This window comes from Rattus norvegicus, chromosome 17, assembly GCF_021556685.1.
Source record: "Rattus norvegicus strain SHRSP/BbbUtx chromosome 17, alternate assembly SHRSP_T2T, whole genome shotgun sequence".
NCBI classification, from domain to species: Eukaryota; Metazoa; Chordata; class Mammalia; order Rodentia; family Muridae; genus Rattus; species Rattus norvegicus.
The window spans coordinates 12,630,874-12,647,605 of NC_141550.1; the positions used below are offsets into that span (position 1 = coordinate 12,630,874).

The following is a 16,732-nucleotide window of genomic DNA, read 5'->3' on the forward strand; positions in this document are numbered from 1 at the left end:
AGACGTGATGTATAAGGTTGAGTTCTGCCTTCTGTATGCACGCACTCTCATATGCACCTGCATGCATTTGCATGTACACACACACACACACTCACATATGCACACACGCGTGTGCAAACCAACATTAGTAGGGTTGTGTTATGGTAAAAATAATAAAAGGGCACGACCGGTTCCCTCCTATACCCTGGTTGTCGCTCTTGCTAATTCCGGCTCCAACTGGCCATTTGTCTCAGTGACTCCATGCTGCCTCCAAGGTGCTCTCTGACCCATGCAGGTCGCTGCCACACCAGCTTCATACAGAGACCAGTTTCATATCTTGCGGCTCTCTTACTGTAGACTCTGTTCGCATTCCCAGCATCCACCCCCTGACCCCAGCAGTGGCTACCCTCTCTGTAATTCTCTGCCACCGCTCTGTTTACATTCCTAACAGCCATCCCCTCGTAGTTATGGTTTAAACTCCCAACAACCCGTTAAAATCAAGACTCAACAAACTGTAACCCAAAAATCAGGTTTATATGTTGAATTCTCAATCCACGATACATCCACACAATAAACTTAAAACCTAATGATAAGGATAAAAACCGCCCACCTAGGCAAGATAAATTTGCCTACAGAAATCCATCCCAGCTGCCTTGGCAATTCAAGACCACCCGGATCTGGGTCATCTTTCTCCGTCTCCATCTTGATTCTCCTTCCGTCCCCTTCTCTCCCGCCTTACAAAAGCTTTTTCCCTGCCTTTTTTTCCTCCACTGTCCAATCATGGCCTTGACCTAACTGGTGCCAGCCCTCACCTGCATAGAAACATCAACCTACAGGTTTGAGGACAAACACCAGCGCTATACTGTGCAGGAGTTTCAGGCCAGCAGCCGCCACTTGAATCCTGAAGGAAAGCCTTCCCAACATAGGACATTCAGCTTCCCCACAGAGGAGCATCCACTAAACACGAGCTCAAAAAGATCACCCCAGATGTTAAGTAAGAGCATGGGTTATGAAAAAGAGGCATCAGGTAAGAGAGACAAGGAGGAAAACGGGGGAACTATATACCTGGATATGCTCAGTATTAAAACCACAAGAAATGGATACAGACTAACTATGCGCGGACCATTTAAAGAAATAAAACAGGCAGTGCCAACCAACCAATGAGATGCTCCTAAAATGTCGAGAAACAGTTTTGAAAAATAAACAAACCCTACTCCAAACTTAATTTCTAGACATTAAAAAATGTAACTATTTTTAAAAAAAAGTCTATGAGTAAAAGAACAGATTAGACAGAGATCAGACAGAAGTTCGTAGGAGAAAGAACATGGCGACAGACCCATGTGACACTGGAGGAGACTCAGCGGACACGAAGCAGGCTGCAGAGGATATAGTAAGGAGCCCGACATGCTTCCTCTGAAGGACAAGGGAAAAGTGGGCACCCTTCAGAGTTGACTGGAAAGATCCATGGACGTAGGGAGCACAGGTCTACCACAGTTCCCAGCTCATCTCCACAGCGACCCAGAGTGAAACAGGATAGAAGACACTGATCTACAGGGGCACTCACCATGACTCCCAGCAGATGCCTGAAACTAGAGGGTCCTGAACCAAGTACCACATTAAGCACGGCTTCTCTTGGTCACCATTACTCCTTCTCTTGAGCCATTACTAAGTGAAACAAGGACTTTAACCCAGTTGCCACAGCATGGGAGGAACCTCCCTTCCATGGCTGGCCACATGCAACACGTTCTGACAATACAAGGTCACTAGGGCTCTCACAGGTACTCCTGCTAGGACATGCCCCTCCTCAGCTAACCTCCTTTTTCTCTCCTAGAGCCCCTTGGACGTCCTCTGAGAGTTCCTCCCACTGAGAGGCTACACAAGCTAAGGTCACAGCTGTTGAAGACGAAAGCCTAGTTCCGGCTCCCAAGGTACCCCAGATGGGTGGAAAGTGAGAGAGACACACTGAGTGTTGACTTCTGACCCCCTCCCTAACACGGATAGATGTGCATACACGCACATGAATATGTATATACATAGACGCATATTTTATGACACACCGTGGCAGGGAGTGGCAGGTTTTCATGTCAGAGGCTCTGTAGCATGTGGACCTGAATGACCGACATGTTCCCTGACATAGAAAGCATGATGTGAGGAGAAAGGCCCATGTGCACGCATGGTCACAGAACCCCACCCAGCCCCCACCAGGCTGCCTGAGGCTTAGCCCATCTGACACACGGCTCTCTTGTTGAAAGAACAAACTAACTGCTTCCGTGCTGCCTTTTTTTTTTTTTTTTTTTTTTTTTTTTTTTTTTTTTTTTTTTTTGCACAATGTATGTCACAAGTCAAAAAATAGGAACTGCGGCTCAAACAACAGTTTAGTGACTTCCTGGCTTGATGACTCCACAAAGATGAAATTTATAGCTCTTGGGAATGCAATGGTAGCTGCTGCCTCCACAGCTGCCCTGGGGACTCCTATACTTTGTGCAGTTCTGTCAGCAGCTCCCGCAGGCTCTGGCTGAAGGCCTGAGGCTTTATTCCCTCTTGAATTCCTCGATGTGAAGGGGAACTGGGGGTTGCAGGATGAAGTAATGAGTCTTCCTGCCACGGTGACATTCCCTGCCTAGGAGGTGAGCACTAGGCTGGACCCGGCCCCTGGGGCAGAGTGGCTGGGAGGAACCCGTGTGAGGGCTGGTTGGCTGTGCTCTTCCTTAGTGTGGAGGGAGCTATGGTGGCCTTCTCCCATTGTTTCGGCATTCCCAGTGATTCTTCCACAGGCAGCCGATAGATCAGGGTGGGAAACTAACAGAAAACAAGGAAGGAAAGAGAAGTGGGAAAGGCTCCCAGATCCTACTGTGCTCACACTCAGAGAAAAGACAACAGGGCGTCACTACTAACTAGGGATTCAAGAGCGTGCACAGTCCCACAATGGAGGACTTGCCACGCTGGACCCTAAACAGATCCAAATGAAATGGAGCTGCAGTCGTCTGTTTCTACCAAGAGCTCCTGTGTGGCTGCCTAGGCTTTCTCCTTCTTGCGGTGGAGCACTGAGAACAAGACAGGGTCGGGGAGATGAAGTATGTCCCCTACATGAGCTCACATACAGCAGGGGTGTGTACAGAAACGACACAGAGACCTTGCTGGGTACCTCCCGATGGGGTGGAGGAGCAGAGAGGACACGGGTCTGTCTTATCGTGAGTGTCATGGAGGCTGGTACCCAGAGCGACCTGCATCCTGTATCATGCCCACAGCTCAGCCACACACAGGCTACCTGCCCAGTTTCGGGGCTTTGAATGGCCCGCCCTGACATCTACCCCACCTATGAACTTCCGGGCTGGTCCAATAGATCCAAAGCAACAGAAGCTCCATGACACAGGAGATCTGAGAGGAATCCCAGTGAGGTTCCAGTATGGAGAGAGGAGCAGAAGCCAGAGGCCTTGTACCAGATCAACAAGTCATTGCAACGAACGTTTGCAAGCACAGAAGTATGGACAAAAGGGTAGGCTGTGGGACACACTGTGACACACTACAGCTCCCACGAGATTTTTTTTCTCTCTGACGGGCAAGGAATTTGCAAGGGGAGGGGGAGATGAGCGAGACTGGGGTGCGTGATTTAAAATTCACAAAGAACCAATAAAACATTTTCCCAAAAAGAAATGATTAAGATCATCTAAAAATAATTTTTATTTTACTATTATTTTTACGCCTATGCGTGTTTTGCCTGCACATATGTCTGGGCACCACATGCTTGCCTGGCTCGTGCAGAGTCCAGAGGAGGGCACTAGATCTCCTGGGACTGAAGCTACAGACCGATGCGAGCTACCATGTGGGTGTTGAGAATTGAACTCACGTCTTTTGGGGAAACAGCCAGTGAGTGCTCTTAACCACGGAGCCATCTTTTCAGCACCTTATGTATTTTTTTTTTTTAATATCAGAGCAAGAGGGAATTCTTTAGCTAGATGCACATGCAGAGAGAACGCCTATACAAGACAACCTGGTGCTGATCAACGCGCCTGACCACGAGGCTTCGCCACTGAATCTGAGAAAGTTTCCCTGGAAGCAATGGGGTGGTGGTTCCCGGAGGGCCTCTGTGTAGGGACAGTGGGTGAGAAATGCTGGCATTTCTACAGCACTCCCTTGGCCAGTGCATCTTTAGATGGGACGGGACAGCCTACCCACACAAGAACAGCTCCCAGTCTTTTCCTGAACTACAGACCCTGCACAGCTACTCTGCCCAAATGCTCCAGAACCTTCTGAATTTAGGCTTACACTGACCCAGTGCAGATGCCCAGGTCAGGAATCCAAGAGGCAAGCCTTCGTGTTACTGAGCTGACCAGGCTGAAGCCCACACACCTATTTCGGTTCAGACAGCTACATCCAGGTTTAGTGTAAGCCGCTCTGAGGAGTTTGCACCTGAATGCAGGCGTTAGCCCTCAGTTTCAAGCACAGACAGAATTCAAGCCCAGGATCTGAGTGAACAAACCGTACCTTTGCTCTACCACCAAACTCTGTGTCCCATGTCTGTCGCTTGAGGCAGAATTCAGGTTGAGCGCTCTGAAAACACTAACAATATTGTGGGGAGAATTACCTTGATGCTAGGCGGCAGGGACGGCAATGGGCTCGGTTGGCAAAAGTGCTTGTAAGACAAGTACGGGATCCTAAGTGCATCCCAAGAACCCATGTAAAAATCTGGGTGTGGCGGTAAGTGCCCAGGACCCCGGCACTGGAGAGGTATAGACTATGACTTCTGGGGGCTGCTGGCCAGTCAGTATAAACAAATCAGCAAGCCCTAGCTTCAGTGAGAGACTGTTTCTCAAAATGCATGGTGAGAGGGAAGGACAGAGAGCTAATTCATTGGGCAAAGGTGGTTGTCAAATGTACTGGCTGGTTTTGTGTCTCAATTAGTGATCAAGGGTGGGGGGAGGGCCCAGCCCATTGTGGGTGGTGCTATCCCTGGGCTGGTGGTCCTGGGTTCTATAAGAAAGCAAGCTGAGCAAGCCAGGGGAAGCAAGCCAGTAAGTAACATCCCTCCATGGCCTCTGCATCAACTCCTGTCTTCAAGTTCCTGCCCTGTGTGAGTTCCTGTCTTGACGTCCTTTGGTGATGAACAGCAATGTGGAAGTGTAAGCTGAATAAACCCTTTCCTCCCCAGCTTGCTTCTTGGTCGTGATGTTTGTTCAGGAATAGAACCCCTGACTAAGACACCTGGGTTCAGTCCTTGAGACTCATGCAAAGGTGGACAGAGAGAAGTGACTCCATGAAAGTTGTCCTCTGGCCTTCACATGCGCACGCACTGTGGCACAAGTACTCCCCACACCAGCATCCACGCACACACAATAATAAATAAGAAACAGATATTAAGATAAATAAGACGGAAAGCAACTGTAGGGATACCCAACATCCACCTCTGATCTCCACACACATGTGCACATACATTTACATGTGTGAGCAGAAAAGCCTACACACACAAGAAATTGCCCAGAAATTATAATCATCAAGTACTTCGAAAGCGTAAATGAATCTCTAATGTAGGCTTGGATGAGATCCCAAGACTTCTCATTCCATGTGTACAAATATTTCCCCCATCAGAAAACACCCCCAGGGCTGGAGAGATGGCTCAGGGGTTAAGAGCACTGACTGCTCTCCCAGAGGTCCTGAGTTCAATTCCCAGCAACCACATGGTGGGTCACAGCCATCTGTAATGAGATCTGATGCCCTCTTCTGGTATGTCTGAAGGCAGTGACAGTGTACTTCTATATAATAAATAAATATCAGCTTCTATATAATAAATAAATAAATATTAATAAATATTAAATAAATAATAAATAAAAAAACACCCACAATCCAAAGCACTTCAGGTCTCACCATGTTGGATAACAAACTCAACCCTCATGGAGCTGAACACCATTTTCTTTAGGCATGAATGATGTCACACTGTGTGGTCAGATTAGATAAAACACATGCTGGGTCACAGGTGACAGCAACTCCCATGTTGGTAGATGGTGATGTATGACACCTTCCTGGGGCCACCTGAGTTCTAAACCGAGGAAGCTGTCACCTCTGGGTGAGGAGGGAAGGAGATGGCCTGACACTCACAGGAATTTTCCGTTGGTCTTTGACCCTATGAGGACCGTCTGCTCTGACTCGTCTCTGGAGATGTTGCCATGGAACCAGGGCATCTTCTCATGAGCCGTCGTGGCGATCAACTTCTCCAGTTGGGGCTTCTGACTGATGATGGCTTGCTCCAGAGCCTGGCCCTGCAGTAAGTAGAGAGAGACTGAGCTGACCAGGTAGAGAGAACTTGGACCCACCCATTCCAGGTCCTATCACACTAAACTCTACTCCCCCCCTTGTTCACCTTTCTCTTATTCATAAGTAAGACTTTGGTAAATCACTCACATGTCTTCAAGTATGTAAATAAAGGAATATACTTTCGAATGAAGAGATGGGCTCTTGAAAAGCCACACAAAATATTTTGATCACATACCGAGGGTCTAAGAGCCTCCAAAGGAGGATCTATACTCAAACTAGTTTCAGTGTGAAAACCTGGTAATTTCATAGCAGGCGAGGAGCTGTAAGATGCGTGTGAGGTCGGGGGTCGTGAGACAGCTTTGCAGTAAAGGTGCCGGGGGCTGAGCCTGTCTGAGCTTGATTTCCGGGACTCACAGGGTGGAAGAGAGACTGACCCCCCTGCAAGTCGTCTGACCTCCACACGCATGCTGTAGACCTGTAGATGCCCGCCCCCAACACACAGATACAATCTGTGTAACCAAAGAAAGTTTGAAAGGATGACGTGTGTGAGGAAGGCACCTGTGGCTTCATGTCTGTCAGGGTTCAGCCATGTCCTCAGTCCCGTCTTCCCCACCCCAACATGCCTCAGGAAGGCCATTAGAGGAGGCCCAGGGGAGCAGCCTGGACCAGGAGGAAACAAGGGGGAAATGAAAACAGGGAATCGAATTAAGTGCTGAGAGGATTTTCTTTTCCTTCCTAGGGGGAGATCTTGGTATGAATAGCCACGGTTTGATTTAAAAAAGAAATACCCAAAGGAGTAAAATTTAAACACAACCTTCTCCTTCATGGCGAAGGGAGGACAGAGCAGAGGGGGGCGTGAGGACTCTGCGTTGGCCCCATACATAGACAGGGTGGGAAGAAAGGCAGCAAGGGGCAGTGCCACACAGCCACCTGCCAGCCCAGTCTTTGTGTAAAAGAGGCAAAGGCTTCCGAGTAGGTTCAGAGGGCTCTGTGGTCTCACAAGACTCACCTGAAGGTTCCAGGTCTGTTTCACATATTCCCTGATGAGGTTCTCCTTCAGGTCCTCAAAGGGTCCAGTCTTGGGCTGTACCCCCGGGGGCCGGTTGAAGGGCTTCTTGAGGAGGCAGACAAGGCCTTCGGGTTCCTGGGAGTGGTAATGGCAGAGGTCTGCCGGGCTGGCATGGGCCCTGCCCCCGGAGATGGCGTAGGTGCCGTTAAGTTCTCTCTCGATAGTGTAGTGGTGTGCCTTCCTGTTGTGTGCCACCGACAAAGCAAAACCACCCAGGTAATTGCGGCTCTGGCGTAGCAGGTAGAGCCCATCGGTCATGCCTCCCTGGACCAGGTAGTCTTCGGCCTCTTCCCGGGTGATGTTGCCAAAAAAGTAGGTCAGGTGGTTGGCATTGTCCACAGCATTGCCCGCCATGTCTGCACCCCTTCAGAGCTCTGGGAGGTATGTGGAGAAGTACCTGGGGACCACGAAGAAGGGAGAGTCACAATGAGGAACCCAAACCACAAGAGACGCTGGCTATGCCCACCAGAACCGTCTCCACGGGGACACAGCCTTTTTAGCTTAGGATGCTCACACCGGCGTGGGAACTTGGTGTGTGGTCCATTCTATTGCCTTATTTCCACAGTCTCCCAGCACACATCCCGTGGTTAGTTAACCAAATCCATGGTCTTCGACAAAGGTGACCCAATTTGATAGTATTTTTTTTCCTAGTTGATACAAGGAATTCTAAGAAGAAACACAGAAGTCTTTTGACACCGTTCTCAAGGGCATAGCCTGAGTGTGGACAGTGGTCCAAGGGACAGAACCAGTGAGACCTCAGAGCCCTAGATGGCCCCAGGAGGCACAGAACAGGCTAAGAAAAACTAAGCATCCCTCCTCAGTCTCTTGTGTCTTAAGTTGCCCAAGATGACCTTGAACTCAGTTCAGTATGTAGCGAAGGATGACCCTCAACTTCTAATCCCTCTGCCTCCTTCTCCCCAGTTTGAGATCAGAGGCACGAACTACCACGTCTGGTTTATGTGGTGCTGGGGTCCTCAGCCAAGAGCATCACATGATGGAAATGCAGTCGACAACTGAGCTACACCCCAAGCCTCTGGAGCCTACTTCACATAAACAAGCACTGTTAGTCACACCTCAGAGAGCCGTAGCCATGGCTTCATTACTACAGGCATGCTCTTCTCCTGCCTGGGGTAGAAAGAGCAGCAAGTGATTCCCCAAGTTATAAACAGTGACATCTACCCAGAGTGCACTCTTTGGCCTTGGGTGCCTCTGAGAGAAACATCCAGAGCCCTGACTGATTCGGTCTCCTTCCCCTACAAAGCAGAAAAAACGGTCGGTAGTTTGGAGGTGTGTAAGGAGCTTGACACGGGGAGATACTACCTCTGAGGAACACACTCGGCAGAAGAGACATGAGTGCATGGCAGACATATTTGTGAGTAAAAAGACACACAGTGCCACTCAGAAAATGTTCAAATAGTGTTTAAGTAAAAAATGCTGGTCATCTAGAAAATGCTAGACGAAGCAATTCTTTCATCTGGGGAGAGAGCACTTGCTTCTCCGTGTTCTCAAACTACCTCTCATGCACATAGCATACTGCAAACATAAATCCCCCCCACACCACATGCATGTACTACACACATGTGCACACACAACATCATAATATATGCCACATATCACGTATATCACATGCACACACAACATGGTACACACAGCACATATACATCATAACATATAGCTCACACATACCACACACGGTATACATACACAGCCAGTGCATGTACCCAGAATACACAAGCACACCTTGCCCGGCACGCACTTAACACAGCATACACAGATACCACACATACAGACAACACAGCACGAAGACATATAGACACACCACGTTCATGTCCCTGAGGCTGCACAACCTAAAGATGCCATGTGGGCACAGGTGACATGGTGTCCCGACACTGTACCCTGCGGCGACCCCACGGAGGTGAATTCCGTTGTATTCCAACAGTCTGCAAAAGGTAGGGCTTCTTTAATATTTGACTATTATCGAATGTCCTTTGTCTGGCCAATTTCCGCAACTTCATCTCAGTCCCCACACCAGGACAGCCAACCTTCCTCTTCTCAGTCTATCCATATTGTCACATCCTTCTCTCTGCCAAGCCCTCCCACCTCTCCCCACCCCCCACTGCTCCTCAGCTCATCTGTATTATACCTTCTAGGAACCTTTGATAACCGATCGATCACAGGGACCTCAGACACCACAGCTCCTGCTACCCCAGCGAGCCACGCTACTCACTGATCTAACCAAGTCCATCAGGTGTCCATGCCGGGGAGATGCCCAAGCAACATGAAAGAATGTTCTAGAGCCCTGTAGTCTCTCACTGTTTGCAAACCACTCTGTGTCCATGACCTCTCTCTGCTGTCACTGCCATAGTGGTGAATACAACCTGGAATTATACACCAAATAAACCCTTTCTCCCCCAAATCATTTTTTTTGTCGAAATATTGTGTCATGATAATAGAAAGGAAAGCTTAAGGAACAAACCGACTCATAAAGGACCTCAAACAAACAAAACCAAAGAGATCCAGTTCTTCACTTACTCTTGTACACACCCTTGGCACTTCCATAGCTGCTGCCTCTTGAAGAGCCAACACTATCAAACACATGCGCTCCTTCAGGTTCCATGGTACTCATTGTACCAGCCATGTGGCTTGCCTGTCATGTCTGAGCTCCCCTCTTCTGACTGCAGAGAGAATCCACAGCTCACAGTCAACACCTTAGACAGTACTGAGACTCCTGCTCTTCCTCTCAGTTCAATGCTATCTTTGCATAGTTTGGCATTAACAAGTGTGTGAAGCCACTTTGTAAAAGCATAAACTTGAGGAAGATATCAAGACCCCAGTGCTGACAAACCAACCCCTACTCCTCCCCACTCTACCTGTGCCCAGAGCTAGCCAGTATTTACCTCTGCACACACCGTACAGGTAGCAGTGAGGTGTATGGGGAACCTGTCAGAACACAGTAAATCTCTCATTCTCTTGGGGCCCTTTAAGATGTAAGTTAGGCACACAAGGCCTTAATAGTGTAGACATGTGTGTGCACACATGCTAGTTCATGTGGATGCTTCTGCATGTGTACCTTTACAGGCCAGAGGTCAACCTCAGATGCTGTTTTCAGTCACTTTTTTTTTTTTTTAAATTTTGGAAACAGGTCTCTCATTGGACTTGGAGTTGCCAGATACTCTAGACTGACCAACTGGCAAATCCCAAGATCCTCCTGTCTCTACCTCTCCAGTGCTGGGATTATGTCAGGAGCCATCTAGGAAAGGCTAAAGGTAAGCGGATGCCTTTCCTGGAGTGGACCACCATTTTTGCATGGCCCGTGATGGGTGAGCTCTGAGAGGCCAGGCCACAAGAGATTTCCTGTTATTATTACATATTTTAATGATTCCTGGGTATTAGCCCAGCCTGTTGGGCAGATTTTCTGCAGATCAATGAAGATGTACTTTCCTGTAGTAATGCTATGTAGACCAATTGATGATTTTTTTTTATAACTCCTAGTAATGGTTATAATGATATATAGCACTCCTAGACTTATACGAGTAATTTTGAGCCCTCTATAGTATGAAAGCTGCTTTTAGAGCTCTGTACCTGTTCATGTGTCACAGGCCAATTGCACTAGGACAAGGAAGCAGGGTTGGAACAAATCTATGATCAGAAAAATATTCCTTCTAGGCCAGCTGTGAAACCATTCTCTGATAACTAACAGTCATAAACTGGGAAGGGAAATTTATTACAGGTGAAAGGATCAAAGATAAAATATTGACGGGATTTATCTATAAAAACTTCAATACTAATGAGACACACAGCAGATGATTTGCCTCTTGACAAAACTGTGCTAACTTATGCTGTAAGAATTATTGTTTTAAACTTTTAATGAGTTTATAGATCTAGAAGACAGATAATTAATGTTTATTTAGATACTAGTCTTAATGGAAACACTGTTACACATTTCTGCTGCAACTCCCTATTCGATTTATTGACCTGAGAACATGTCTTGAACTCGCTGTGAGTCTTTTTCAGATGTAAAGACACTTGGAAAACCATGTGATCTTTTCTCCCAAGAAAGCATAAGAACTAAGGACGATGACGAAAGGACACCTGGCTTCCTTCATTCAGCAGTAAAAAGGAAAAGGCATTTTTCCTTCCTCCACCAATAGAGAGATGAGGCCTTTTTTCCTTCAGCAATAAAGGAGAAACTTTTTTTTTCTTACTTAGGGGCGTTTTCTTACTTGCAACAGTAAAAAGATAGAAGCTTGTTCTTTTTTCTGAGCGATAAAGGTTGGAGCTTATTTTTCATTCAGAATAAATAAATTTTTTCCTGTGTTGGCACTTTCTAATGGAACTTGTTCATGGAAGCTTTTGTTCTATCTATCAAGTAAGTGTGTGTGTGTGTGTGTGTGTGTGTGTGTGTGTGTGTGTGTGTGTGTGCGCGCGCGCGCATTTAAAATGAATCAAGCCTTTTTCCTTTTACATCGAGAGTCTGCAAGGGTCCATGTGTGTGATTGATTTCTCCTTTTCTTCCTTTCCTTTTCTTTCTGGTTCACAAAGAGTTAATAAGCTCCAAGCCTCTCCCTCAGGATCTCTGAGCTGGAGAGAGAAAAGCACAGGCAATTAAGCCCCTTTTCTTCTCAGTTCCCTGCTGTGGCTAGCAAGAGTTTGTATCCAGAAGCCAAAGGCTTTCTGCTTTAGAATAGAGTTGTAAGCAGAAGAATTACCAAAGATAAATAAACTTGGGCCCCAGGGCTGACTCCATACCCTCATTGCTGCCTTCCCAGTGAGAACTGGTCTAGTGTAGAAGGCAAACAACAGGGTTCCAGGCACGAGTGTACCACCAAGCTTAGATGTTTTGCATGGGTTCTGGTTAGTGAACTCAAGCCTTTGTGCCTGCAAAGCAAGCGCCTTACCCACTAAGCTACCCCCGTCCCCAGACCAAGGGGATTTTTTTTTTCATATTTTGAGATCCGCTTGGCCGTCTGTCTTCCCTCCCCACTTCAGCCTTCTCCACAGTTCATCGTCACTTGGTAACATCCCTTTAACATATCAGCAGGGCAGGCTGTGGAAGATAGGAACAGGACCCTTACACCTCCATGCCCAGGGCAGCTCTCAATGTTTGTTGGAAGGTCATAACATTTTTTGCTGATCATAATTGGCTGGTTAAACGGACGTCCAGTCTTCTTAGTGAGGTCAACGCTATGTGTTGGCGCACCTAAATTACTCTTGGATGCCCAAAGGTAGCTTGACCTTCCTGACTCCACTCCTTACCCTGACCCCTCATCTTGAGGGACCATCATATTGCTTTCTCCCCTAACAGAGGGGATAGCAACTGCAACATCCAGTGAAGATGGTGCTGGAGACTCCTTTGAGCCTTCCCTCTCTCCCATCCTCCATAGATCATCCCTGGAGTCATAAAAGACTGATTTCTCTCCAAACATGGGCACACGCCGGCACAAGCTAATGAAAAATGCTCAAAGTCCAATCTTTACCAATGGTCTAGAGGGAGGTTCACTGGCCAGTTGCTAGGGTTTGCCTAGCAACAATAGTCTGCAAATGGCTCCTTCAAGCCACTGGTGCTCTTCACCCATTCCCAGCACTGCCTGTGATAACTCCCACCTCCCAGTTGTACCTGGTCCTCTCCTCTGGGCCTCATTCTTTGTTCATTTCCTCTTTGGCCTGACTCCAGCCACTTCAGCTGTGTCTCACACTATCCTTCCAGGGCTTGGATGCAAAGCTTATCTTGTCTTGGTTACAGCATTCTCCCTCATCACTCTCCTCTCTCCCAGGCCTGTGGTCTGTTCCTGCCATCCCCTTGACAGCCTTACGATCTGATTTTTTTGGTGTGTCTTTGCCCACCACATTGCTCCCCAATCCATCTTCATTTAAACTCACTTAAGTGACCATTTCCCTTCTACACTTCTGCCATCTTTCCCTTATATGAAAATGTAAGTTTCAAAGGTCCGGACATTCTGACTTGGTGGCTCATGTTTTAGGGTTTATCAGATGTCCATAAAACTCATGCTTAATTGGCACCTGCTCCTCTTCCCTTTAGAGATTTGACTGTGGGTCTATGCTATTTTCCTAATGAAAAATGCTCGAAGTCCAATTTGTCTAAGTCCAGAGGATCCTGGAAACCAGCTGTCCAGATGCCTAGCCCCTTGTCTGTGTTGATGGAGCTCACTCATGTCTTACGCAAACTCATGGTTTTTGTGGGGAAGGGACCTCTGTCACATGCTCCATGCTTCAGGAACGAAATGCTGTCTCATCAGATTCCCCACCTTTTCTCTGCAGCCCTAGGACACCATTCATATAAGTTGCTCTCAAGTACCTCAAAGGTCTGCCCACAGGCAGTCAATACACTCTTCCTATTTGGCGGTATCTATAGCATATGTGTGTTTTCCTAATTTTCCCACATAATTTCATGTTGTACATGATCTTTTTATATGGAAAAAGAAGAAGAAGAAGAAGAAGGGGGAAGGAGGAGGAGGAGAAGAAGGAGAAGGAGAAGGAGAAGGAGGAGAAGGAGGAGAAGGAAAAGAAGAGGAGGAGGAGAGGGAGAAGGAGAAGGGGAAGGAAGAGGAAGAGGGAGAAGAGGAGGAGGAGGAGGAGGAGGAGGAGGAGGAGGAGGAGGAGGAGGAGAAGAAGAAGAAGAAGAAGAAGAAGAAGAAGAAGAAGAAGAAGAAGAAGAAGAAGAAGAAGAAGAAGAAGAAGAAGAAACACCAACCCTGAAGCTGCTTCTCTCATCTCCTTGGCCTAGGCCAAATGTCTACAAGCACAGCTGTGGGTGGGTCCAGCTGTCCAGCATCTGCCCAGGTTCCTGGAGAATGAGGAGTTTCTCTTCCACATGTGGTCTCGACACCCTCCCCACCCCTATTTACATACGAAGACAGCTGCATTGCCACCCCATCCTGTCCATTAGTTTCTCCAGAGCCCTTCAAAGTTTCATCTCAGAGCTGCTTGGCCTGGGCAGTCTTGACAGAGGGGCCAGACCAGTCCTTGGTATGTGCGTTTAGGGTGACGGGAACTTCTCTTCTACTGCACTGGAAACCAACTAGATTAGTTGTGGTGATGTGACTACAGATTTGATGCAGCCTGTCTTTGTGTCTTTGTGTGATCTATTAAATAACTCAAAGTCCCCTCATTTATTTGATGATTATCCTCAACAATGAGCAGATGTTGGGGAAACTCCTCCCCAAGGGAGACATAAACAACATCTCCGCCACCCTCATAAGGGTCCAAAGAATCCACCAAAATTCACTCTAGGGGACCAATGGGTTTCTTAGGCTTAGTTATAGAATATGGGTGAGGGGGGTTACGGGTAGGAGCATGGAGGACCTAAGATCAGTACCCAGTATGGACGATGGCTTCCCCGTGGCTGCAAAACTAGAACCCCCATTCTCTAGCTAGTCTCCCCCATCCTACTTACTCCAACCCCACCCTGAGACCCCAAGTCATATGCACATATAAGTTGGGCACAATTGTAATTACAAATGACTGGAGGGGTGTCTATAGTATTGCCTGGGGTTCCAATGACCCCAATCACACCATCCTTCTCCGAGGTCATGTCATAGTCCACAGACTGGCTCCTGATGGACTCCTGCAAGCAGAAGCAGCTAATCTGATGAGGAAGCCATCTCCCTTTCTGTAAGCATCGTGCAGTATAACAGCAGAGGCCTAGAGGTCCTCTTGGCTAAGATGATGCCCTCTAAGCCTAGAAGGCAGCAGGGATGGGATGCAGAGCAGAAGCTAAAAGCAAGTTCTGCTGGTGTCCTATCTGGCTCTGCATGACTTTGACACCCATGCGCCTCCCCAGTTCTTCTATGAACATGGAGGACAGTGCCAGAGCAACTGTAGTGTTTTGGTTGCGGATGGGAGACGGGTGTCATGGCGACTGGAGCCCCATGACAGCAGGCTCTGAGCAGATAGGAGGAGTGGGTTCTGCAGATATAAAAGAAGAGGAATAGAAGCACGTGCTGTGCAGGAAGGCGTGTGCTCACCAAACAGAGACAGACGCAAGGATGAGAAAGGTGGGATGCTTAGATATGACATCATCGCACTCTCAGAACACACTGTACCGGTTAAGTCCAGAGCACAGCCATGCCCCTTCATAGGCTTGGTCCTTGTCAGGTTTAAGCTAGGGGCTAACCAGAGCATACTTCCTGTGATCTCAGATACGTCCATGAGTCCACGGCAGGCTTTCCGGGACTCTAGGCAAGAAATGCTAATGACAGTTGCCTGTGTGCCTCTAGCTTAGACAGACACCCTCAGAGTTGATTCTCAGCTTCCTGCTGCTATAGGGAGAGGTCAATGGCTGTCTGGGTTTGTAAAGCAGACTCCATGGGTGTGCAGAGTGGAGAGTGAGAGGGCCTTGACCTTAGAGACCGCAGACATCAAAGGGCTAAGGCACCATTCCCTAAAGGTGCCTTGCCTCCAAACTTGTAGTTTAGGTGATGGAGAAATCTGAATGCTACATGCTGGGCAGTTTTTCTCTCCCTCTGCCAGCAGATAGGAGGATCTGAGCATCTGTCAGCAGTCTCATAACGAGTTACAGGGTACCATTTTACAATGGCGTATGCATGTGAGTGTGTGCATGCGATTGTGTGTGTGTGTGAGAGGGGGGGGGAGACAGAAACAGAGACACAGAGACTTTGACACACACACAGACATACAGAGAGAGAGAGAGAGAGAGAGAGAGAGAGAGAGAGAGAGAGGACATAATGCATGCACATGTGAAGGCCAGAGGTTGACCTTGGGTATATGCCTCTCTTTCCACATCATTTTTGTTACAGCGTCTCTCATTAAACCTAGAGCTCTCTGATGTACATTGGGAGCTTCAGGGCTCTGCCTGGCTCTGTTTGCCAGCCCTGCCTTTTCATGGGTGAGTGCCAGCCCTGTCCCCATGCTGCAGAGCAAGCACATTGCTCACCCACTGACTTCTGAACTTCCTTTCCCATTAGACAATCACATGCCAATTCCCCAGTCCCAGGACTACGGAGGACTTCGTGACCTTTGTCCTATGGTAGGCACCAATGTAGTATTATCTTGTCAGCCCACGGCCTCAGAGACACTGAGTGACAGCTGTGCCTGCCCTTGCAAATGTTTCTGATGGCCACTGAGCTAATTAAAGAATCACATTTCTCAGCGCAGGCCCGGGAAGATCCTTAGATCCTGGAAAGCAGGTACCAAAAGGCAAGCCACAAGCACAACCAGTACCTAACAAATATCTCAATGTACTCTCAACAAACCAGTGGTCCAGGCTCTGGCAGTCTGGAGAAGGCTTTCTGGTACCCAGAATCTGAGAGAGAAGGAGAATGAACTTAGGTCAGGGAAGGTGTGGAGACACACACACACACATGCCTGAGGGTATGTTCCAAGACGCCGCCAGTCTTACCCTATGTGCCCTCACTTCTTTTCTATGTGTACAGAAAGGCCAGGGGCCAGAGTACT

The 16,732-nt window shown here is 47.9% G+C and overlaps 1 protein-coding gene across 12 annotated transcripts in view; it reads right to left on the reverse strand.

Annotated features, from left to right (window-relative positions):
* Positions 1 to 16,732, reverse strand: part of Syk (spleen associated tyrosine kinase) — an 85,162-nt gene that overhangs the window by 34,976 nt on the left and 33,454 nt on the right. For 11 of the 12 annotated variants that reach the window (XR_015640637.1, XM_087589808.1, XM_087589806.1 and 8 more), the window contains 2 exons: positions 7,238 to 7,694; positions 6,073 to 6,233 (listed from right to left, as the gene is read on the reverse strand). Coding sequence is in view for 9 of the 12 variants with exons in the window: in XM_087589808.1 (XP_087445934.1) it covers positions 6,073 to 6,233; positions 7,238 to 7,651 (575 nt within the window). In the remaining 3 variants the exon portion in view is untranslated. 12 annotated transcript variants of the gene reach the window in all.